Source organism: Stylophora pistillata, chromosome 4 (assembly GCF_964205215.1).
Source record: "Stylophora pistillata chromosome 4, jaStyPist1.2, whole genome shotgun sequence".
Classification (NCBI taxonomy): Eukaryota; Metazoa; Cnidaria; class Anthozoa; order Scleractinia; family Pocilloporidae; genus Stylophora; species Stylophora pistillata.
Window position 1 is genome coordinate 13,450,094 of NC_142522.1, and position 18,136 is coordinate 13,468,229.

At 39.2% G+C, this 18,136-nt stretch overlaps 2 protein-coding genes across 4 annotated transcripts in view; one reads left to right on the top strand and one right to left on the bottom strand.

Annotated features, from left to right (window-relative positions):
* LOC111329660 (uncharacterized) overlaps positions 1-12,737 on the bottom strand; it is a 16,972-nt gene extending 4,235 nt beyond the window's left edge. For both annotated transcript variants that reach the window (XM_022934419.2, XM_088756465.1), the window contains exons 1-17: positions 12,549-12,737; positions 10,440-10,535; positions 9,762-9,941; positions 9,232-9,365; positions 8,736-8,877; positions 8,240-8,329; positions 6,106-6,414; positions 5,398-5,561; positions 3,678-3,804; positions 2,805-3,566; positions 2,618-2,703; positions 2,334-2,354; positions 2,155-2,230; positions 1,602-1,906; positions 1,030-1,207; positions 610-746; positions 67-367 (exon numbers count right to left, since the gene is read on the bottom strand). In XM_022934419.2, the coding sequence (XP_022790154.1) occupies positions 67-367; positions 610-746; positions 1,030-1,207; positions 1,602-1,906; positions 2,155-2,230; positions 2,334-2,354; positions 2,618-2,703; positions 2,805-3,566; positions 3,678-3,804; positions 5,398-5,561; positions 6,106-6,414; positions 8,240-8,329; positions 8,736-8,877; positions 9,232-9,365; positions 9,762-9,941; positions 10,440-10,535; positions 12,549-12,645 (3,205 nt within the window). In that variant the 5' untranslated portion in view covers positions 12,646-12,737. The remainder of the gene's footprint in view (positions 1-66; positions 368-609; positions 747-1,029; positions 1,208-1,601; positions 1,907-2,154; positions 2,231-2,333; positions 2,355-2,617; positions 2,704-2,804; positions 3,567-3,677; positions 3,805-5,397; positions 5,562-6,105; positions 6,415-8,239; positions 8,330-8,735; positions 8,878-9,231; positions 9,366-9,761; positions 9,942-10,439; positions 10,536-12,548) is intronic.
* Positions 12,738-14,649: 1,912 nt separating this feature from the next.
* Positions 14,650-18,136, top strand: part of LOC111329677 (uncharacterized) — a 4,295-nt gene continuing 808 nt past the window's right edge. Inside the window, exons 1-3 of one of the 2 annotated variants that reach the window (XM_088758976.1) lie at positions 14,650-14,921; positions 16,552-16,839; positions 17,632-18,136. The exon at positions 17,632-18,136 is cut by the window's right edge and continues 808 nt beyond it. In XM_088758976.1, coding sequence (XP_088615102.1) covers positions 14,747-14,921; positions 16,552-16,839; positions 17,632-18,044 — 876 coding nt within the window. In that variant the 5' untranslated portion in view covers positions 14,650-14,746 and the 3' untranslated portion in view covers positions 18,045-18,136. The remainder of the gene's footprint in view (positions 14,922-16,551; positions 16,840-17,631) is intronic. The other variant, XM_022934435.2, reaches the window with a different exon arrangement.

Sequence of the window (18,136 nt, forward strand, 5' to 3'; positions counted from 1 at the left end):
TGTATTCTTCTCGAAATTACTACAGCCTTATATTATATTAGGATACCCATTTTGTTTGTTTGATACCTTGGAGACCTTGGGCCATTCCTAGTCCTTGCTGGAAAGCTCCTTGTCCCTGCTGCCGAAGCTGATTCCCAACGTTCATTCCTTGTTGTAAGGCACCTTGGCCCATGCTCTGTGCTTGGCCGTACAATCCCTGTCCAGTTTGCATCATTTGATTCTGTAAGCCACTTGCCATTCCCTGAGCTTGACCATACAAGCCCTGACCAGTCTGCATGAGTTGACCCTGTAGACCTTGGCCCATACTTTGAGCTTGCCCATAAAGTCCTTGACCAGTTTGCATTAGCTGACCTTGGAGACCCTGCGCCTGAGGAATCGAAAACAATCATATTATGTACACCAGAATTTTTTTGATACACCATCTTTGTCCAGTCTTTTGCACGAGGAAGTTTAGTTCCGCTTTCTCTAAAACATTTTTCAAGTTTTATTATTGAGGCTTGTTCTTGACAGTTATGAGTAAATTTCCGATTAAAATTTATAGTTTAAATCCTCCCTTCGTACAGTTTAGCGCTGATCTTAATAATCTAAGGCAAACAAACTTGATCAAACCTGTTGCAATCCTTGCTGTCCAAAACTCTGCACTTGTCCTAAAGCTCCCATTCCTTGCTGCCTCACTTGATTAAAAGCACCCATACCGGTTTGACGAGCTTGGTTCATTATTCCCATTCCTTGTTGTCGTACCTGGCCTATCAGAAAAGGGATTTCATGTTTGAAAATCAATGAAAAATAGACAACGTTCATTATGTATTTGCTGACGTATGATGCAACAGTGACATTTATTCTGCGAAATTCGCAAATGACGAGGTGTAGGATTTGACTCAGAGCGCATGCACATTTCCCTACAAGTCTTAAAATGCCCAGCTCATTTGATAATTTACACTGTTTCAAAGACGTTTGACAGGTGTAACACTCGTACCAAAAGAACCATAAACCATAGAGAATTAAAAATATCTTAACAAACCCACTTACCGAGAGTTTGCTGTCCTTGCTGCGCGAGCCCTTCCCCTGTCTTTTTAGCTTGCTCCAGGGCTGACTCCCCTGCTTTCTGTGCTTCTCCAACAGCACTCATACCCTGCTCTTTAGCTTCCTCCGCTAAGCCTGTTGCCTCTGATGACAGACCTTCGCCCATTTTCACAGCATTATCGGCCTGTAAGAGGTATCCCACTTTTAGCACGAAAAAAAAAAATTTTTTTTTCTTTTCACTCATTTACTTATCTATTAATCGCTAGAGATGATAGGACGTTTAAAAAGTTCCTAAGTTGCTCCAGGGATAGAAGGGAACACTAATCTCTCTTTTTCATCTTAGTCGCCTTTTGCATTTCCCGTGCCATGTATGGGCTGGGATGCCGATACTTATTACGATGTCGATAGAAATTTCTCATCTTCTCCTACCCCCCAATTGAATATTCTGTGTCCCTTGTATAGAATGATGTTAATAACAATAATTCATCGCGTTATAAATGTACTTTTGACTCCGTGCGCTGTGACAACAGCATATTAAAAAAGATGTGATGAGACTAATACTGGCAAACTCTTCTTACCTCTTTTTCAACCTCTTCTTTTATCTTTTCGAACTGAGCTTTTCCCTCGTTGAAAATATCCATGGCTACTTTTCTGGCTTTTTCGTAATACTCAGGAATGAGAGGTTTAATTCTCTCTACTAGTTCCTTTATCTTATCCTTATCAACATTGTCCAGAAGTCCCTTCACGTCTCCAGTGTCATAGTTTCCAATTGCTGACAGTTCTCCGCCAACATCACTTGCCAGCCCAGTGAACTCAGACAACACACTTTCTTTGAAAACATCAAGAGCTTTCATACCGTAGTCTTTTCCGCGATTAAACCACTCTAAAAGTCAGTGAAAACAAATGTTACGTTATCCCTATAACATTTTACTAAATTTCCAGTCAATGCTCTTTTGGTTCCGTTTGAAAGGATTAGATCATGGAAAAGACAAGAAGAAAACAAGCGTGTTTGTTTAAGGGAAAACACGAGACAAGGCCTGAAGATAGGAATTGTGACAAAGAAGAAAATAAAGAGCCATAATTGCTCGTTACAAACATACAAATCTACGGGTACACAATACACCGACATACTCATTCCTAGTTCGAAGTAATGTCCCTTGATTTTTTCATCGTAGAAGTCTTCTGCTCTTTTTTGCCATGGTTTTAACTACAAAAACACAATCTATCATTAAATATATTGTACTTAAGAGATTCAATTCTGTAAGTCAGGAAAATTCAAAGGATGGAACAGTCTAAGATAAAAAACTTACCTTTTTATAGAAGTCTTTTGCCTGGAAAACGAGAAAGGAAATTCGGTTCATTATATTTTGAAATAAGACTGTGTTTTATTTTTAGTCCAATATGAGGATACTTGTAGAAAAGCTGTTGAAAACAACACTTAAACTTAAAAAACTATGTATTTATGTACAATTGGGGATACGAGGTACAATTACTTTTAGGGCTTCTTCTTATTGTAGTTTAGTTGTATTTTCGTCTTCTTTTATCGTTGCATGTTCACGCCTATTTACTTCCTTTTCCATCTTGCCACTCTTACCCTGTCAATCAAATCATCCTTAGTGCTAGTCAGCCCTTTTGCCATTCCAAGTCCTTGGCTTTGGAGTTGATTGACCGCACCCATCCCTATGTGAAAAAGATAAAACCATTATCATTTTGAGAAAAATTTTACGTAAAGAGGAACTGCTATTTAAAAATTCTGCTGATACCAGTATTTTGTTCATTACCTTGGCCCTGTAGCTGATTCACGACCCCCATCCCTTGTCCTTGGATTTGATTAGCTAGTCCCATTCCCTGTCCTTGCAGTTGACTGGCTAATTGCGACCCCTGTCCTTGAAGCTGGTTTACCATTCCCATTCCCTGACCTTGCAGCTGACCAAGCTGACTTTGTGCTTGACCAAGCATAGCTGCTCCTTGGCCTTGCAGTTGATTGGCCACTTGCATTCCTTGTCCTTGAAGCTGATTTACCATGCCCATACCTTGGCCTTGCAGTTGATTGGCTAATTGCCTTCCTTGTCCTTGAAATTGGTTGACCATTCCCATACCTTGGCCTTGCAGTTGATTGGCTAATTGTTGCCCTTGCCCTTGGAACTGATTTACTACTCCCATACCCTGACCTTGCAATTGATTGGCTAATTGCATTCCTTGCCCTTGAAATTGGTTTACCATTCCCATTCCTTGACCTTGCAGTTGATTGGCTAATTGCTGTCCCTGTCCTTGGAACTGATTAACCATACCCATACCCTGACCTTGAAGTTGATTAGCCAGTTGCATTCCTTGTCCTTGAAACTGGTTAGACACACCCATACCCTGGCCTTGCAACTGATTCAGCATTCCCGCACCTTGACCTTGAAGTTGGCCAAACTGATTTTGGAACTGACTTGCCATGCCTGCTCCTTGGCCTTGGAATTGATTTAGAAGCTGCTGTCCTTGACCCTGAGGACCGCCCATCAACCCTTGTGCCTGACCCCAAGCCTGTTGGCCTTGATCTGAAAGAGAGGCCTCGAAGCTTGAGTGAAATTCCTTTAATACCTAATGAAATATGACAGGATGGTATTGAACACTCACTAATGAAAATATGACAGGTATTGAACACTCACTTTGAATGCCGCCAAGAGCTGCTTGACCTTGGCCGACGGCTCCGCTCGCAGCAGCTTGTCCTTGACCAGCCAATTGTTGACCTTGACTAATGGCCTGCTGACCTTGTTGCTGGACTCCACTTATGGCCTTTAGAAAAAAAAGAACATAAATAAGCATTCATCTTTTATCGAGACTTTTTCTATCTGGGCGAGAGCGGACCGTCTTTGGCAGTGTTTAATATGCTGATCAATTTGGTTCCATCGCAAATGCTTTAAATTTACATTCCATAAGAAGGGGTTGGAACTAAAGAACAATATCGTTTGCCTGAAATGAGGTGAACTGTCCTGATGCATTAATTGAACTAAGCTTCCACATTCTTCAGAACACACCAAGAAACAATCTCAAAAGGCTGTGTAACCTCAATGAAATACCAATGAAAGAGCCATATCATGTTTTTTTTCCACCGGGAGATACATAAATGGTGGGAGGAAACAGTTAAGTTGTGCAAATGACAAGTTGAAGCTAATTCGGACGATTTTCTCGTTACTTAATCCCTTTGATATCTTATGAAAAGTGGAGGAACGCGTTCCACATTGACCAAAATTATGCACTACTCATTTCGTTTACATCGACGATATTTACTATTAAATACTAATGAAATGTCGAAACCAAAGCTGCTCAATCTTTGCCCTACCACTACTGTAACTAACATTGGGATTTTTGGGAATGTTTGTTCAAAATTCACTTTCAGTTACATAGAGTTAACCCACGGATATCAACAGAAAGAGCGCTACTTTTTAAATGTGTTGCAGGCCTTTATCAGATAAAGTACAAGCAATTCGAACCATTACCGATTCCACTTTATTCATATAATTTTTTTTACTGTTTAGACCTTGTAACAAAAAGGGAAAAGACGTATTTAAAAATTATAGACGACATAACAACGAATATTATTTGCATGTGGAAATGTGCAGAGATTGGTGACGAGCGCACTCAGTGGACTCTGTCGTTGAGGGTCTGCGATAAACTCCAATTGAGGTCATTACACAATTTCAATAGACTGTGGTGCTGCGTCGGTGGAGGTAACAAAGTAATTTGGTTATATCAACTGAGTTGAAACTCCAAATTGGCCACCGTTAAGAGTTAAAAAGCTGACATTTGGAGCGTTAGCCACTCGTCAGAGCGAATGGAGGAATTGTGGGTTGTGCGTGCGTTTGTATGCAGAAAGTGGAGCTACGCTATTGTTAGGAACATGGTAACGAGAAAAACCACGAATAAATCAGTAGAATGAAAAGCGTTCGTTAATACCCATTAGATTAAGAGCGCCGATTTGAAAGCTAAACTTTTGTTGTAAAGTTTTGCAGCTTTCCGAACTGCCTAGATTTAGGGAAAGGCCGCAGACTTCCATGTACTGCTTGGAATGATTAAGGAGATTAAAGTGTCTCACAACTGGTTTGGATGCGTCGTTCTCATTCCTTTCTACGTCGTGGAGGTGTTCTCGGAATCTATCACCTCAGGTCGTCTTCCTGTTTCACCATTGCATTTCTTTTTGCAATAGGTGCAAGTTATTTTTCGTTAAGTCTCCTAGAGCTGTGATGATACACTGTGGATTAACCTCGCGATGGATTGGCCTCTCTTCTAGAGTGAAGAAACAGTACTCTGAGCAATTAATGAATATCCCATGATATGCACGCTTTCAGCGGAATAAGCCACGTTAGGGTTTATCTGAAGTCAGTTTACCTGTTGACCCTGACTAACAAGCTGTTTGCCTTGCTTTTGAGCTTCCAACGTGGCGTTTCTCAGTCGTTCCTGTCGCTCTCGAAGTTGTTTTAATTGCTCTTGCCTACGAACATAATTGACATAGTTCAGGACGACATACGGATTGAAGTCCGCCAGTGAAGGGTCTGCAAAACAAAGTTCATTCAGCCTTTATTCAAGTTTAAAACTGTCATTTTTAAAAGCATTTTATTGGAAAAAAGAATTTAATAGTTAAATAAACTTGACCTGTTCTTTGCCTCGTTATTTACCTTTCTTCTAGTTGTCAATCGTGATTACTTTGGTTTTGGTTCGAATAAACTCAATCGGAAAGTGTTTAATGAACCCATTTATTTTCCTGTTTTATCTATATACCTATTGGATTATACGGAACTCTTTTCTTTAGATCCTACATATTATGAACGCCACATTCCCCAATGCCCCCATCATCCCATTTTACCTGACATTCAAAGAAATGCATACCTAGGTACAACTTAAACACTTTTGCTTTTAATGAGTTTTTAATGTGCCTCCTCTCTCCTTCTCCATTTTTCTAATGAACCCCCTTCTAACGCCCTTAAGACTGACCAGCCTACTCAGGGGTGGGGGAAATCAGAACGTTCCCGACATACAGTTAGGTCTACTGCCTATCTTTCGTCAAGCCACATTTCCAGCTTTAATAATTCGACGTACCCATTCCATAAGGAATCACTTCACAAATGGATAACGCTTTCCCGCTCTCAGGGACCTGAATGTTGATATACTGTCCAGTTAGATCACAGCTTATGGTCTTGATTTCGCCAGGTCGTACACTGTGTTTATCGCCACACTTCCTGTTAATGTTTCCATTGTCGTCCAAGCTATCTCCTATGCTTATCTCAAAATTTTTCAGCTCGGTGCCATTTTGGGGTCCAGCAATATATAGCTCTTTTATTGTCGTGTTATATCCCAGGTCCAGTCGCCACCAGGGACTGTCCTCGGTCTGGGTCAAAGAGCAGAAACCTAATATAGAAAGCAAAATTAACAAACTTTTTCGATTAAAGGGTCACGCTCAACCAGGATGCATTGCGGGAGTGGTGGCCTTTCTCAGTATTATCTGTATTAAAGAAAAGAAAAACCTACTCTTTATGTAAAAATCGACTAAATCTTTGCAATCTTAATCGAGAACCGGCTCTTCAAACCCTCATCTGGTTTCTTCATGTGTCTAGCGCCTTTTTACTGCGTATTTTTGACGTTTCATTCCGCGTTCGCTATAATGAAGCCATCGATAAAAGATCGTCCTGCATGACGAACAGTCGCCGTATTACATGGCTGATTAGATCAATTCAATAGCATGCAACGAGCGAAATACAGCTTTGAGATTTAGCAAGAAAATGAGCATAGAGTTTGCAGAAGCCCTACTACACAGCATTTCGGTGGAAAGTCAAATAGAAAGCTCCCCTCAGCCTCTTGGGTGACCGACGGACAGGGGGAATGTTTACAATCGATCTCACGCCTAATCTCATTTAAGGTTTTTGAGTAATCTTTCACTCGCGGTGAGACAAATTGAGAGATACATTTCTCTTAAATTTCATCTCGAAATTCCATATTATTTATACATGTTTTGAAACATTGTGAGTTTTATTGAGCGTGACGAATTTGTTCTTAGAAGGCGTAGCGCTTCTCCTTTGACGAATCCTTTCTTCACGCCTGATAAATCGGACACGAATAAAAATTAAAGTATTTGAAGGTCTTGGTCTCTTTGTAATGCGTTTGAACGTGAATGGTCGATTCCCTGTTAAACCTCTCGTTTTCGTACACTTTTATGGGTAGGAATATTTCTGAGTCTGATATTACAGCCGTGAATAGTGGTTGTATCGTGGTACATGTACAGAATCAAGTTTTTGCTTTGAACGATAATACGCTACTTATATTTTTGTCATGAAAATATTGGCAAAAGCTACTGCCGTTGTGGTGTTCTTTGCCGTTTCCGTTCGGCGTGTGAGAAAAATGATTGAGTTCCCGGATAATAACAATAACGTTGGCGCGCAAAGCACACTGGTTGAGCGTGGCCCTTTAAAGTTAGCATTCAATATTTGCTGTATTTAAACGAAATTGTGACATACGTATAGATGGCTTATTTGTGAAAAGGAGAGTAATGTTTCTGGACCCACTTGATGGATCATGACCATATTTAATATATGTTAACCCACATGGTTTTCCTCAACAGTAGCTAAGACAACAAATAAACTCTCCGCCGTTTTCTCAACTACCTTCTAGTAAATCAGTAATACAATGCTTCAGAACCTTGGTGACAGCTTAAGATGGTGAGTGAATGTGATGGGAATAGTCTATTGACGCTTTCACACAGGTTTCTGACACACTCGATGAACTTAGAACTCAGTACAAGACCAAAGACTCCTCAACCGCGCATGGCCACCACTCTGTTGGCATTCACGTAGAGATGTCGTAACTGTTCTATGACTATTAGTTTTGACGAGTGAATTTCATGAGATGAACGAGTTCTGGCAGTTAGTAGTAAGAAATCTTGGTCGGTCCATCGATTGCTCTAAAGATCTGGGAATTACTTCACGCAATAGTATCAAACCACCGAAAATCGTATGACCACCGCGGGCTCAAAAAGTTTGTCCTCAGCGGCCCAACTTTGGTGGAGCCTTCGAGCGATACTCGAAGTTGACGTGTCTATTGATCTATCGATATTTATAAGCAGTTGTATTTTTTATTTTTTTTACTTTAAACGGACGTACTATGATAAACTTAATGTTGATTGAATTTCATAACGTATTTTGTTTCTCTGAGGGTTATATAATAGTGATACTATTCTTACCATTTCCCAGCCTTCTATCGATTGCTTTTGAGGCTACATCTCCTTCCTCAGTGCTCGATTGTTCAGCTGTACGATTTGTTGCCAAATTAACTAAAAATTATTAAATATCAAGGTCTGTTAATCAAATTACCTCTCAAAAGAAGAGAGTTTTGCAAACAGAGGTTTTAGACATATTCAAACAAGTTAATTGACGCAAGTTTTGATTAAGGTCACCAAGAAATTCACAACATAAAACCGGTAAGCTAAACTGCTGACACTGATAACACGCCACAGAGGCACACAACGGTCGCAAACCTTTACCCAAACTTCGCCTTTATCTTGAGGAGGTAAAGTCTAGGAATGTGTCGATAAATAGTCCTTTATCCTTTCGTTAATGTTAAAAATGCCAGCGGCTGAGGTTGGAAGGTGAAGTCACACTTGGACCCTGATGAATAACGGGTATCGGAAAAGCCCTGAAGCATAATTTTTTTAAGGGTTTCTCTTAAACTTGTCTTACCTTGGCCGAATGAACAACCTATCAGCTCGGCACGCATGCACAGTATCAATCCATGAGAAGATTGGGGATTAATCCGGATGAATCTAGCGGCCACCCTGTACTTGAAATGATTAGTAAACGCAAAATAGAATCCGCGGAAGACCTGCAACGAATATAAAGCAAAATCTCTCACTCAAAACTCTATGTAACTTTAAGAGCCTCTGAGCGGATTAAAAGATCTTTGTAAAACTCTGCGAAAATATGAATCCTTATAAGCTGATTACAATTTAATAATTGCCACGAAGAGACTGTTCAAGGTATAAAATGTAAAAAAGTGGGTTGTATTGACTGGCCAATTATACCGCGACCCTTTCACAATATTTTAATTATGCAAAAACTCCGGCTTTATAAACCACAGGTAATATTTAGTCAATAAATGATAATTGAAATTATAGGTAACATTTCGTGCTACTAAAAATAAGAGTATGCCGCCGAATTAAGCGTGAAGTAAGATTACCTTTGCTGTGCCATTCTCTTTATAATAATCCCACCGCTGACCATCAAGGCTGTAGCTCACACGATACTCAGTAACCCAATCGGGTGTGTGGCGCGCTCCTTGAGTTATGACACCACTGACCAACATAATTCCGCCTATAATGGATTTTCATGGATCTTAAGTGATATTACGACAGGATACAGCTAAAAATATATGTCCCGCGTGAGTCTGAGTCTTTTTATTCAAAGTTGAAGCTTTTTCCAACGGCCATCTTGGAGGGGGCGTGGGGGGGGGAAGGACATTGGCTGTTTTTGAGGGGCGACAGTAAGTGGATTTACAGCTGCATCGGGTTAACCCGTTTCGTCTCGGTTTTCTTTCTTTCAATATATGTTGTTGTTTGAAGTCTCGTTTACTTCATACGCTGAGAAATGCCTGACACCCTTGATGTGATGAGCTCATCTGAACTAACATCAATGCATTTTGGGTTTAACAAATTTGATTACTTTACAATCTCTAAATGAAGAGTGACTGCTTTGTATTCCATTAATTACCGAGATAAATCTGCATGTAGTGAGGTCCTGGATGTCCTCTCTTGATGCACCATGACCCCCACGGGTTATTTAGCCTCCCCATGTGGGGCTGCAGGTGCCTGCTTGGGTATGCAGAAGATGCTGTGATTTGATAATCCCAAATGCGGAATCGATTGGACATGCCCAGTTGGTATATGCAAACTAAACAAAAATGACATTCAGAAATCATAAACATGATAACTTTTCAGATTGTTAGGAGATGTATTCAACGTAATCACTATCGAACAAAGAGCAAGGCAATTCCGAAAAAAAAAAAGTTTTATTTTGTGTGTGTTACTCAAGTCGTGGAGGTTTCTTGAGATCATTTCCGCACCGCCCCATATTTCATTGTGCATAAAATTCTTGGATAAAGAAAGCAATGGCAAAAACCATAGATTGTCTTAGGGACTACAGCTTTGTTTTATAATAGCATGGGGCTGCGTGTAAATCTTTCCGTTTCTTACAGGTTTCATAGCTTCCAAATTTCGATGATGTGAGTAACAAAGGTTACTAGTACGCATGTCTCAAATGTTTATTTCAAAGGATGGAATCTCTTTTAGCAATCATATTTTTTTCAGTGACACACCCGACTGGGATGAATTGCATGTTTTTCTCCGCAATCCCAAAGAGACAAATTTTGAACTGCATAACTTGACTTACTCGGAAATCGAATATTTGTACCACCCAGTCCAGGAGGTCGATCGACGACTGTCTCGTTCTTGTCATCATTCGCACCATCCACGGCTTGTCTCTTAACTAGAAAACAGAACATTATATCAACGTATTCATAATTTCGCAAATTATAATAAGCGAGCATGGTCATGGCTTTGTTTCATGGGTGTATATTCTTCACGTGTAAAGAAAAATAACGGATCGGAAGAGGCCCCTTTAGGTAATCTCCTGTTTCACGTAGACGGCTTTTCAAAATTAAAGTTTTCAAAGATCCGAACTTTCACCGATCAACGGCCTCATTAGAGTCGAGAAAAAATATTCTGCGTAGATAAAAGTTAATGTTAAGTACAAACGTGATAAACATCGTACGAAAACTATGAAAGCGGAAAACTGTGTAAAATACATGCTAGGCATATGAAGAATATATAAATATAAAATAAAATGACTAACATGATCTTGTGAACCAGTTATGGAAGAGCAAAGAGACCCTTCGGTATTGCTAAAATGGTTACTAAGGCAATAGGTCTGCGAGTTTGGGGAAGTTCATATTTTCTTGTGTAAAATGTTTCAATAGGAGTCGATGTAAGGGTCGTTTAAGTGAATAACGGACCTGATTTCCATACCTTTGTAGTCTTTGTGTTTGTTTAAGCAAGTCTACACGTGTTTTTTGGGGGAAGGGTCTTCTCTATTGAGATGTTACGTTATTCGATCGTGGATAAAAGGTGAAGTGCGGCTTTTTAACTAGAAATTGTAACTGTACGTTAAGGCTACGTGCGAACGTCAATGTTTTTATCTCAATTGCAAAAGAAGACATGCATAGATTCCCGTGTCACAGTCTGTACATCTTAAAAGCTTTGCTTAAAAGTTTTCAATTTAGCTTTCGGTAAAACTTCTTAATCCTCTCCATTTTTAAAAAATTCCTGTCTCCTCGTTTATTTTTGCCTCTTTAGTGTTGGTGCACTCGAAAATTTTCAAACCGATAGTAAATTTTTTTAGCGACCCCAAAACGACAAATACAAGGTAAATAATAAGTGAGTTTAGCAAATGACATCTACGAGGTTGGTAGTCTAGTGCACCATTTCCAGGCAAACGTGGAGAAAAGGCCTCGGAGCAATCTTGGACAGGAACTAGCAACATACTCAACCCATATCTAACGCCAGACTCGGAAATAGAGCTCCATGCACAACCTCGTTCCGAGGGTCCTCTCTCTAGGAAAGGGATTGCTCCATGTGTACCATTCCTGTTTCCAAGTAGTTTCTCGAGCTCATAAAACGATTAGTCAATATTTTGCAACATGGCCGGTTTTTTCTTCATTTCCAAAGAAGTCGATCTGAATCGTTTACCAAAAAGGCAGAAATGATAGATCAACGGGCAGTAATTTGAGAGGATTTTTCTCCTTCTTCTTAGAAAATGGTTATCTTTATATAAATGTTGAATTCAATTTTACTTGTAATCATGGAAATTTAATTAATGTTTAGGACCCTCAACCTTAATTCAAACTCAATGCCGAATAAAATATCAGTTAAAAGTAATTTTCGGCAACAACTGATGACAAAAGAAGTCTATCAAAGAAAAACAAAAGTTTTTTTTCATGCAGCTTTGTACGTAGATCACTGACTGAGATAACTTTGACGACAAAACCTGCTTTTTGAAACGTTATTTATTCTATATAGGCACTAGAAATTTGCATTAGTGGTTGATACAAGACGCACCCAAAATATCAGTGATGGAGCTTGTCAATAATTCCTTGAGAATAATCAGATCTAGCGTTTAATGTTGTTAGGTAAGCAAAATTTAGCCACAAGCTATAATCAGAGAGTATTGATAGACATTTGTGTATTTGTGAAGAATTGTTGCCGTCATAGAAATAAGAAATTGTTTTCGAATAAACACATTTGAAAATCTTTGAGCTAACTGCATCGGGCGAAATAAATGGTGCAAAATACAAAAGTTGCTATCCTTCCCTTTACGATTTGATTTCCTTGAGGAGTACCATACACATGATAAGTTAAAAATAGCTTATCCAGTCACAGATATAACAACCGAAAGAAGCTACTAACGTTACCAATGCAGAACGTACGTCAGAGAGCTTTTTACCTCGTTTCAGCAGTTCAGTATCGGTTTTCTTAAGAGGAAGACATGTTGACAAGGACAATATCGCTGCGAACAGCAGTATTGAAGCGGATCCTTTCATTTTCAGATGGGGAGAAGCTGCCAGCCTAAATAAAAAGACTTGTGCAGCTTTGAGCTGATAGACGCACAAAGCGGCGTTAGATTTCTGCGCTGGTACGCGATTAAATATTTAAGGCAGAGTCACTGATGCTGTATGCAAATATGAAGTTTTGTTAAACTCTTGATTACTTACAGGTACCTGTTAGCGAGAGAGTCGAACATTACCTTGGAAAATTCAACAACTTTTCTTAAAAAATACTTGCACTGAGAATGCGCACGAAATGTTCTGCTAAATACCAGACGTAATTCAAGGCATATGTACATAATTTGAACGAGCGTGTGGAGCTTATGGACGTTACGTTTCTAAAAGTGTCGTACTGTATTGTATTTAAAAAGACTCATGAGTTGTAGCATCTGTAAGACAGTATTTTCAAAAACGTTATAGCACTGACCGCTAAAGGAAAATACTGTCTAGAACGAAGCAATCGCAATTTTGATATTTTGTACAACCAAGGTTAAGGCCTGAAATGACTGTGCAAAGGGTTTTTGACCATTAACTCCCATGATTGACTAAGACAGAATTTCTCCTTGCAGTATCAATACAATATGAAGTAGCCAAGTAATGAAAAAGAAAAATGTTAATGGGGTATTATTAGCTGTTCCATTACCAAATTCTCCAAACTGATATTATATGAGCTGGATGGAAGACAGTTAGGAATATTACTGATAAGATCTTTAGAGTGAAGGGTAAAGAAAATTTGACGCGGTGCATGCGCACGGCTTTTTGTACAATTAGCACCTGCGCCCCCCTTCCCCCCCCTCCCTCAACATTTTTAACGCTCCGCGGCCAATGATGGTATGGACTGCCATCCCATTCATTCATCTAGGGGAGGCTCCAGTTCCAAAATCTTCTGGCCGCTTCAAACTATCGAAAACAATTGATAAGTCACCACGGGCCCGTTTCTCGAAGGTCCCGGTAACTTAACGGGCCCGAAGCTATATTTTATTCAGTTATTCAATAGAGAAGCAGGCTCTGACACCCTAACCAGTCCATTTTGTTTCTTTAGCTGTTAGTTTCATCATATAACTTTTAAAATGTCTGAGACCCCCACCTTGAATGAAATCAGAACAGCTTTAAGGACTCGTTAAGTTACCGGAACCTTTGAGAAACGGGCTCCAGGCCCGAGAATGTGCTTAATGCATTCAGTCCATGTCATGGCGAACAATTGTGTTATCTACAATAACTACTACGTGTGCTTCCCTTTGAGTATCAATTCTTAAAATAAAGGTGTAATGAATTTTTGGAAGATTAGGCGTTCAATTTAAACACAAAATGTTTAGAGAAAGGAAAATTCCACAGACTGTCTCTTCAATGATACACACATTTTCAAGTAGAGTAAGAAACCAAATGAAAACCTTATTTTTCGTGCATTCCTCGCTGTTGATTGTTACGCTTCTCAAATAAAGTGTTGCCATCAACGAGTTAATGAAGCATTAAATTAGAGAGATAGTGTTGTATGTGAAACGAAGAAATCGGAAATTCCACACCAGATACGGAAGACAAACATGCAAAAACGCTTACATCCTCACGTCTGCAGAGCACTTATGCTCTAGAAGCAAAAGTCTACCACAAGAAAATAAAAATAAACTATATGATTTTTTCGACTGAGTCAGTGAAATAAGTGAAGAAATGACGACCTACTGTCGTAAGAGGAAAACAAAATTTTCAGTAATATAAACAAGCAGTTTTCGATGCGTAACCTTGGAAGAGAAATTTTAATTTGCAGCGCACGCGCAATATTGATACGTACGTGAATTATGCCAAATGTCCAACAGCCCATATCTGGCTCAATTCGATAACTTGTATTGCAGTCTATCAATAGAATTTCACACCTCTTCGTGTGAACAGTTTGTAAACATCAGAACTAAACAGGAAAGAAAACAACTGGTAAATGCTCTTATACTATATGATAACCTGTATAACCAGCCAATCAGCTCTCGTTATTTTTTTTCTCAAGAATCACGGGCCTTATCGCCGTAATTTGACTCGTATCCCCGTATTGTTATTTTGATACCTGATTTATTCCACCTCATTTGACACTTCGATTTATGTCTCCCTGAAGATGAAGGTATTTCATGCGGTTGTAATTCTTGCTTCGTGCCTCTTGGCTTCTGGATCACCGATTATCAAAGTGAAAAGTAGGTTGAATGAATTCGTTACCGATTTGATCGGGTTAGAAATCAATGGCAGACCCAAGGATTATAGAAAGAATCTTGCTGTGCTTATTTCGCCGTTAGGTGCGTGCTAGTATCTAGGGAATTTCTGGCGTAAACGTGGTTTTAGCGCTCTACTTGATGAACCAGAATTAAATTGTTTGTTTGGGATCAGTTGTTGAGTGCACTGACAAACAGGAATAAGCCACCAGTTTGAGCAGGTGAAAGGTGCAAGAGACAAATTGGACTCGTTGAATATTAGCCAGAGATTTTATTTTGGTATGGGTCGATTTTGTTACCCCTCCCCCCCCTACAATGCTAGTTTAAAAAAAATTCTTTAAGATTCTCAAAAATCAGTGCGTGTATCCAGGACCCATTCATTTTAGTTGGATTAAAAGAAGTCTGATGCAAAGAACTTCACTTGTCTAGACATGGGCGGACAAGTCGCCAAAAACTCAATAGTACGTATATTCACACCAATTATAGAAGATCTGCAGTCGTTGTCACAATGTCAAGCCATCTTGACATTTAACAATTATTCGCCGAAGGCGAGGTGAATATCGTCGAATAATCCCCGAGACAAAGTAGAGGAGATTATTCGACAGTATTCACCGAACCTGAGGTGAATAATTGTTTTAGTATAATTTCAGAGCTGAACAACAGAGAAATTTCTAAAATTATAACATTTTAGTAACATTTATTAACACTTTATTGTAACATTTTATATAAACCTCGTGGAGCGCTTTAATAAGCGTCATAAAAGGAACCGCTCGACCAATCAGATTGCTGGAAACTCTTTGCTTAGCTCTGAAATTATACTAATTAACAATTATTCCACGAGCGCGCGTTGGATATGAGATGATAGATAGCCAACGAGGCGCGTAGCGAGTTGGCTATAATCATCTCATATCCAACAAGCGCTCGTGGAATAATTGTTTTATTAAAAACGTTAAATTAAATTATTAAATTTTATTAAATTTTTAGCTCCCTTTTGATTTTAAGCTGACACGTACGCTTACCATATTTGTAGATTATGGTATATTGGCTGATATACCATAATGGCTAAGCCAATAAAAAGTCTTGAATTGCATTATCCAATGATCTAGTTTTTAATAATATGTAAAAGCATCGATCTTCAAGTTGTTTGACAAACCTGTTGCTCCTCCTCGGCCCCAAAAAGATACTAAAAGAACAGAAGCAAATAGTTTTTGTAAGCGGGGCGCAGTCTTAATTTGAACAAAATTCCATTTATATCATTGGTATATAGCTTAATTTTTTTCTCATAATAACAGAATGAGAGATTTTCATATTTTCTTGATAGTTAAAAAAATGTCGTGTTCTAATTAAGACATTACACCTGGGTAATGTATCGTCTTTTTGCCTGATTTTGATTGGCGACGTCTCCTATTTTGCACGCTTAACAGCTCAGCCCGAATGCTTGAAGTTTATCAAGTTAAATCCGCACCAATATTCTAAATCCTTGGCCACTCATACTTCCATTTCATATATAGTCGCCTTTGAGGTTGTTCTTCGCCTCACTGCTTTCAACCTACTCACATACTCCAAGTTTTAGGAGATTTGCAAGCTGCAAAAACGGCACAAAAAGGAAAATTGCTTCTGTAAGTTAACTCGCATTGGGATACTTGCCTGAAATAGAAGCATTGTAAAAATTTCTTCCTTTTCATCACAAAAAATTGTAACCTTTTTCCTTCAGCGGTTAAAGGCCAAAAGAAGTCTTATTGTTGCTATGGCGTTGTGCGACCATTCGACATGATGGCAAAAGCCAAGCAAGGCTTACGAGCTTTGAATCAAGTCGGCTACTCGCTGAAGCAGGTTCGCCAAGCGCTCGGTATTCAACAGAAAACACTCGAAGGAAAACTGGAGAAAGCAGAAAAGAAGGCAGAAGACATTAGTGCAAGAGTGGAGAAGGCGCTGAAAGAGACCATGAAGATCTTGACAGATGCCACAAAAGCGGCTGCTGCTAAGCTGGGATCAGTATCAGGTATTTTTTTTTAGGTCGAGCATAGCAAAGTTCTGCATTTCAACAAATTTCGTAATATCAAATCAATATTATCACAAAAGCCTTTCAGGACCTACTAAAGTATCATAACAACCCAGTAGAACCGAGCAGGCTGCTTGAGGTGTGCAAAAACACGAGTCCATACTTGAAGTCGCAATTGGTTTTAGTTGTGCGTACTTCTGCTTGATGTACAGGACGGTTTTAAATTGTCCATTAGGATCACATATCTAAGGAAAGTAAAAGAAAAACACAAATTATGCAAATAATCGATTACAATAGAGCTTTATCATGAAACGACCACAGTCTGAATGTTTTTACACTATGCAGAGTCTATTTTCATGGATCAAAATTTTAAATTGTCCTTGCTTATCACATTTGAGCTCAGCGTACGAGCACTCGAAGAGCAAAGAAATGTATTGAGCTAAACTGAAGCTGAAAACAAGGTGCAAAGTAAATTTTCAAGTATAACCCGGCCTCTTTGCGGTGAGGAATGCTTTCCCGCGGATGTAGTAAACTTTCAATTTATATCATTATGTAATATCCTTCAAAATATCGAAATCGATAATTCCCTATTAAGGATTAAGGGTTACTGAAAATTGTACGACATGCCTAGGAAAACAGGCTTCATAAATTTCTTCGCGAATCTTTTCACTGAAAAGGACTAAGCCATTATCATTTCAATTCTCGCAGGTCTATGGACAACTCTGTTTTTCTCCTTTTTATTTCATCTGTTTTTAATGGCTTGTTTATTATTTTGTCATCCATTCCTTACAGATGCCACAAATGATTTGGGACAACTTAGTAAAGACATCGAAGAGACAAAATCACACGATATGATTAGCAAAATAAGAGAGATGATCGCCGAGAAACCGGAAAAGGAGAAACACGATGATGATAAAAACTCCAAAAAAAGTAAAGCCACAGAGGAAAGCAAGGACCAATCGAAAAGTGGCAAGCAACACAACAAGCTCAAGCCAAAGGACAACATTCCAAGTGGACTCAATGAGGATGAAACCGCCGTGGCCAGAAGCCTGCTGAACTTACAAAAACACGAGGTTGAAGAGGTAGAAAAGGCGAAAGATGCTATCCACGAAAAAGCACAAGCAAACAAGCGAGCCTTTGAAAAGACCAAAGACCTCCTGAAGGAGATGGAAGACGGTCTATTAAAGTTCCAAAACGTCTATTAAAAAGAAGTGAATTTCAAGGACAATTTATGGGCTCCAGGGATCAGAGGGCATGAGTACATTTTGACGTCAGCAATCCTGGATTTGGCTGGCAG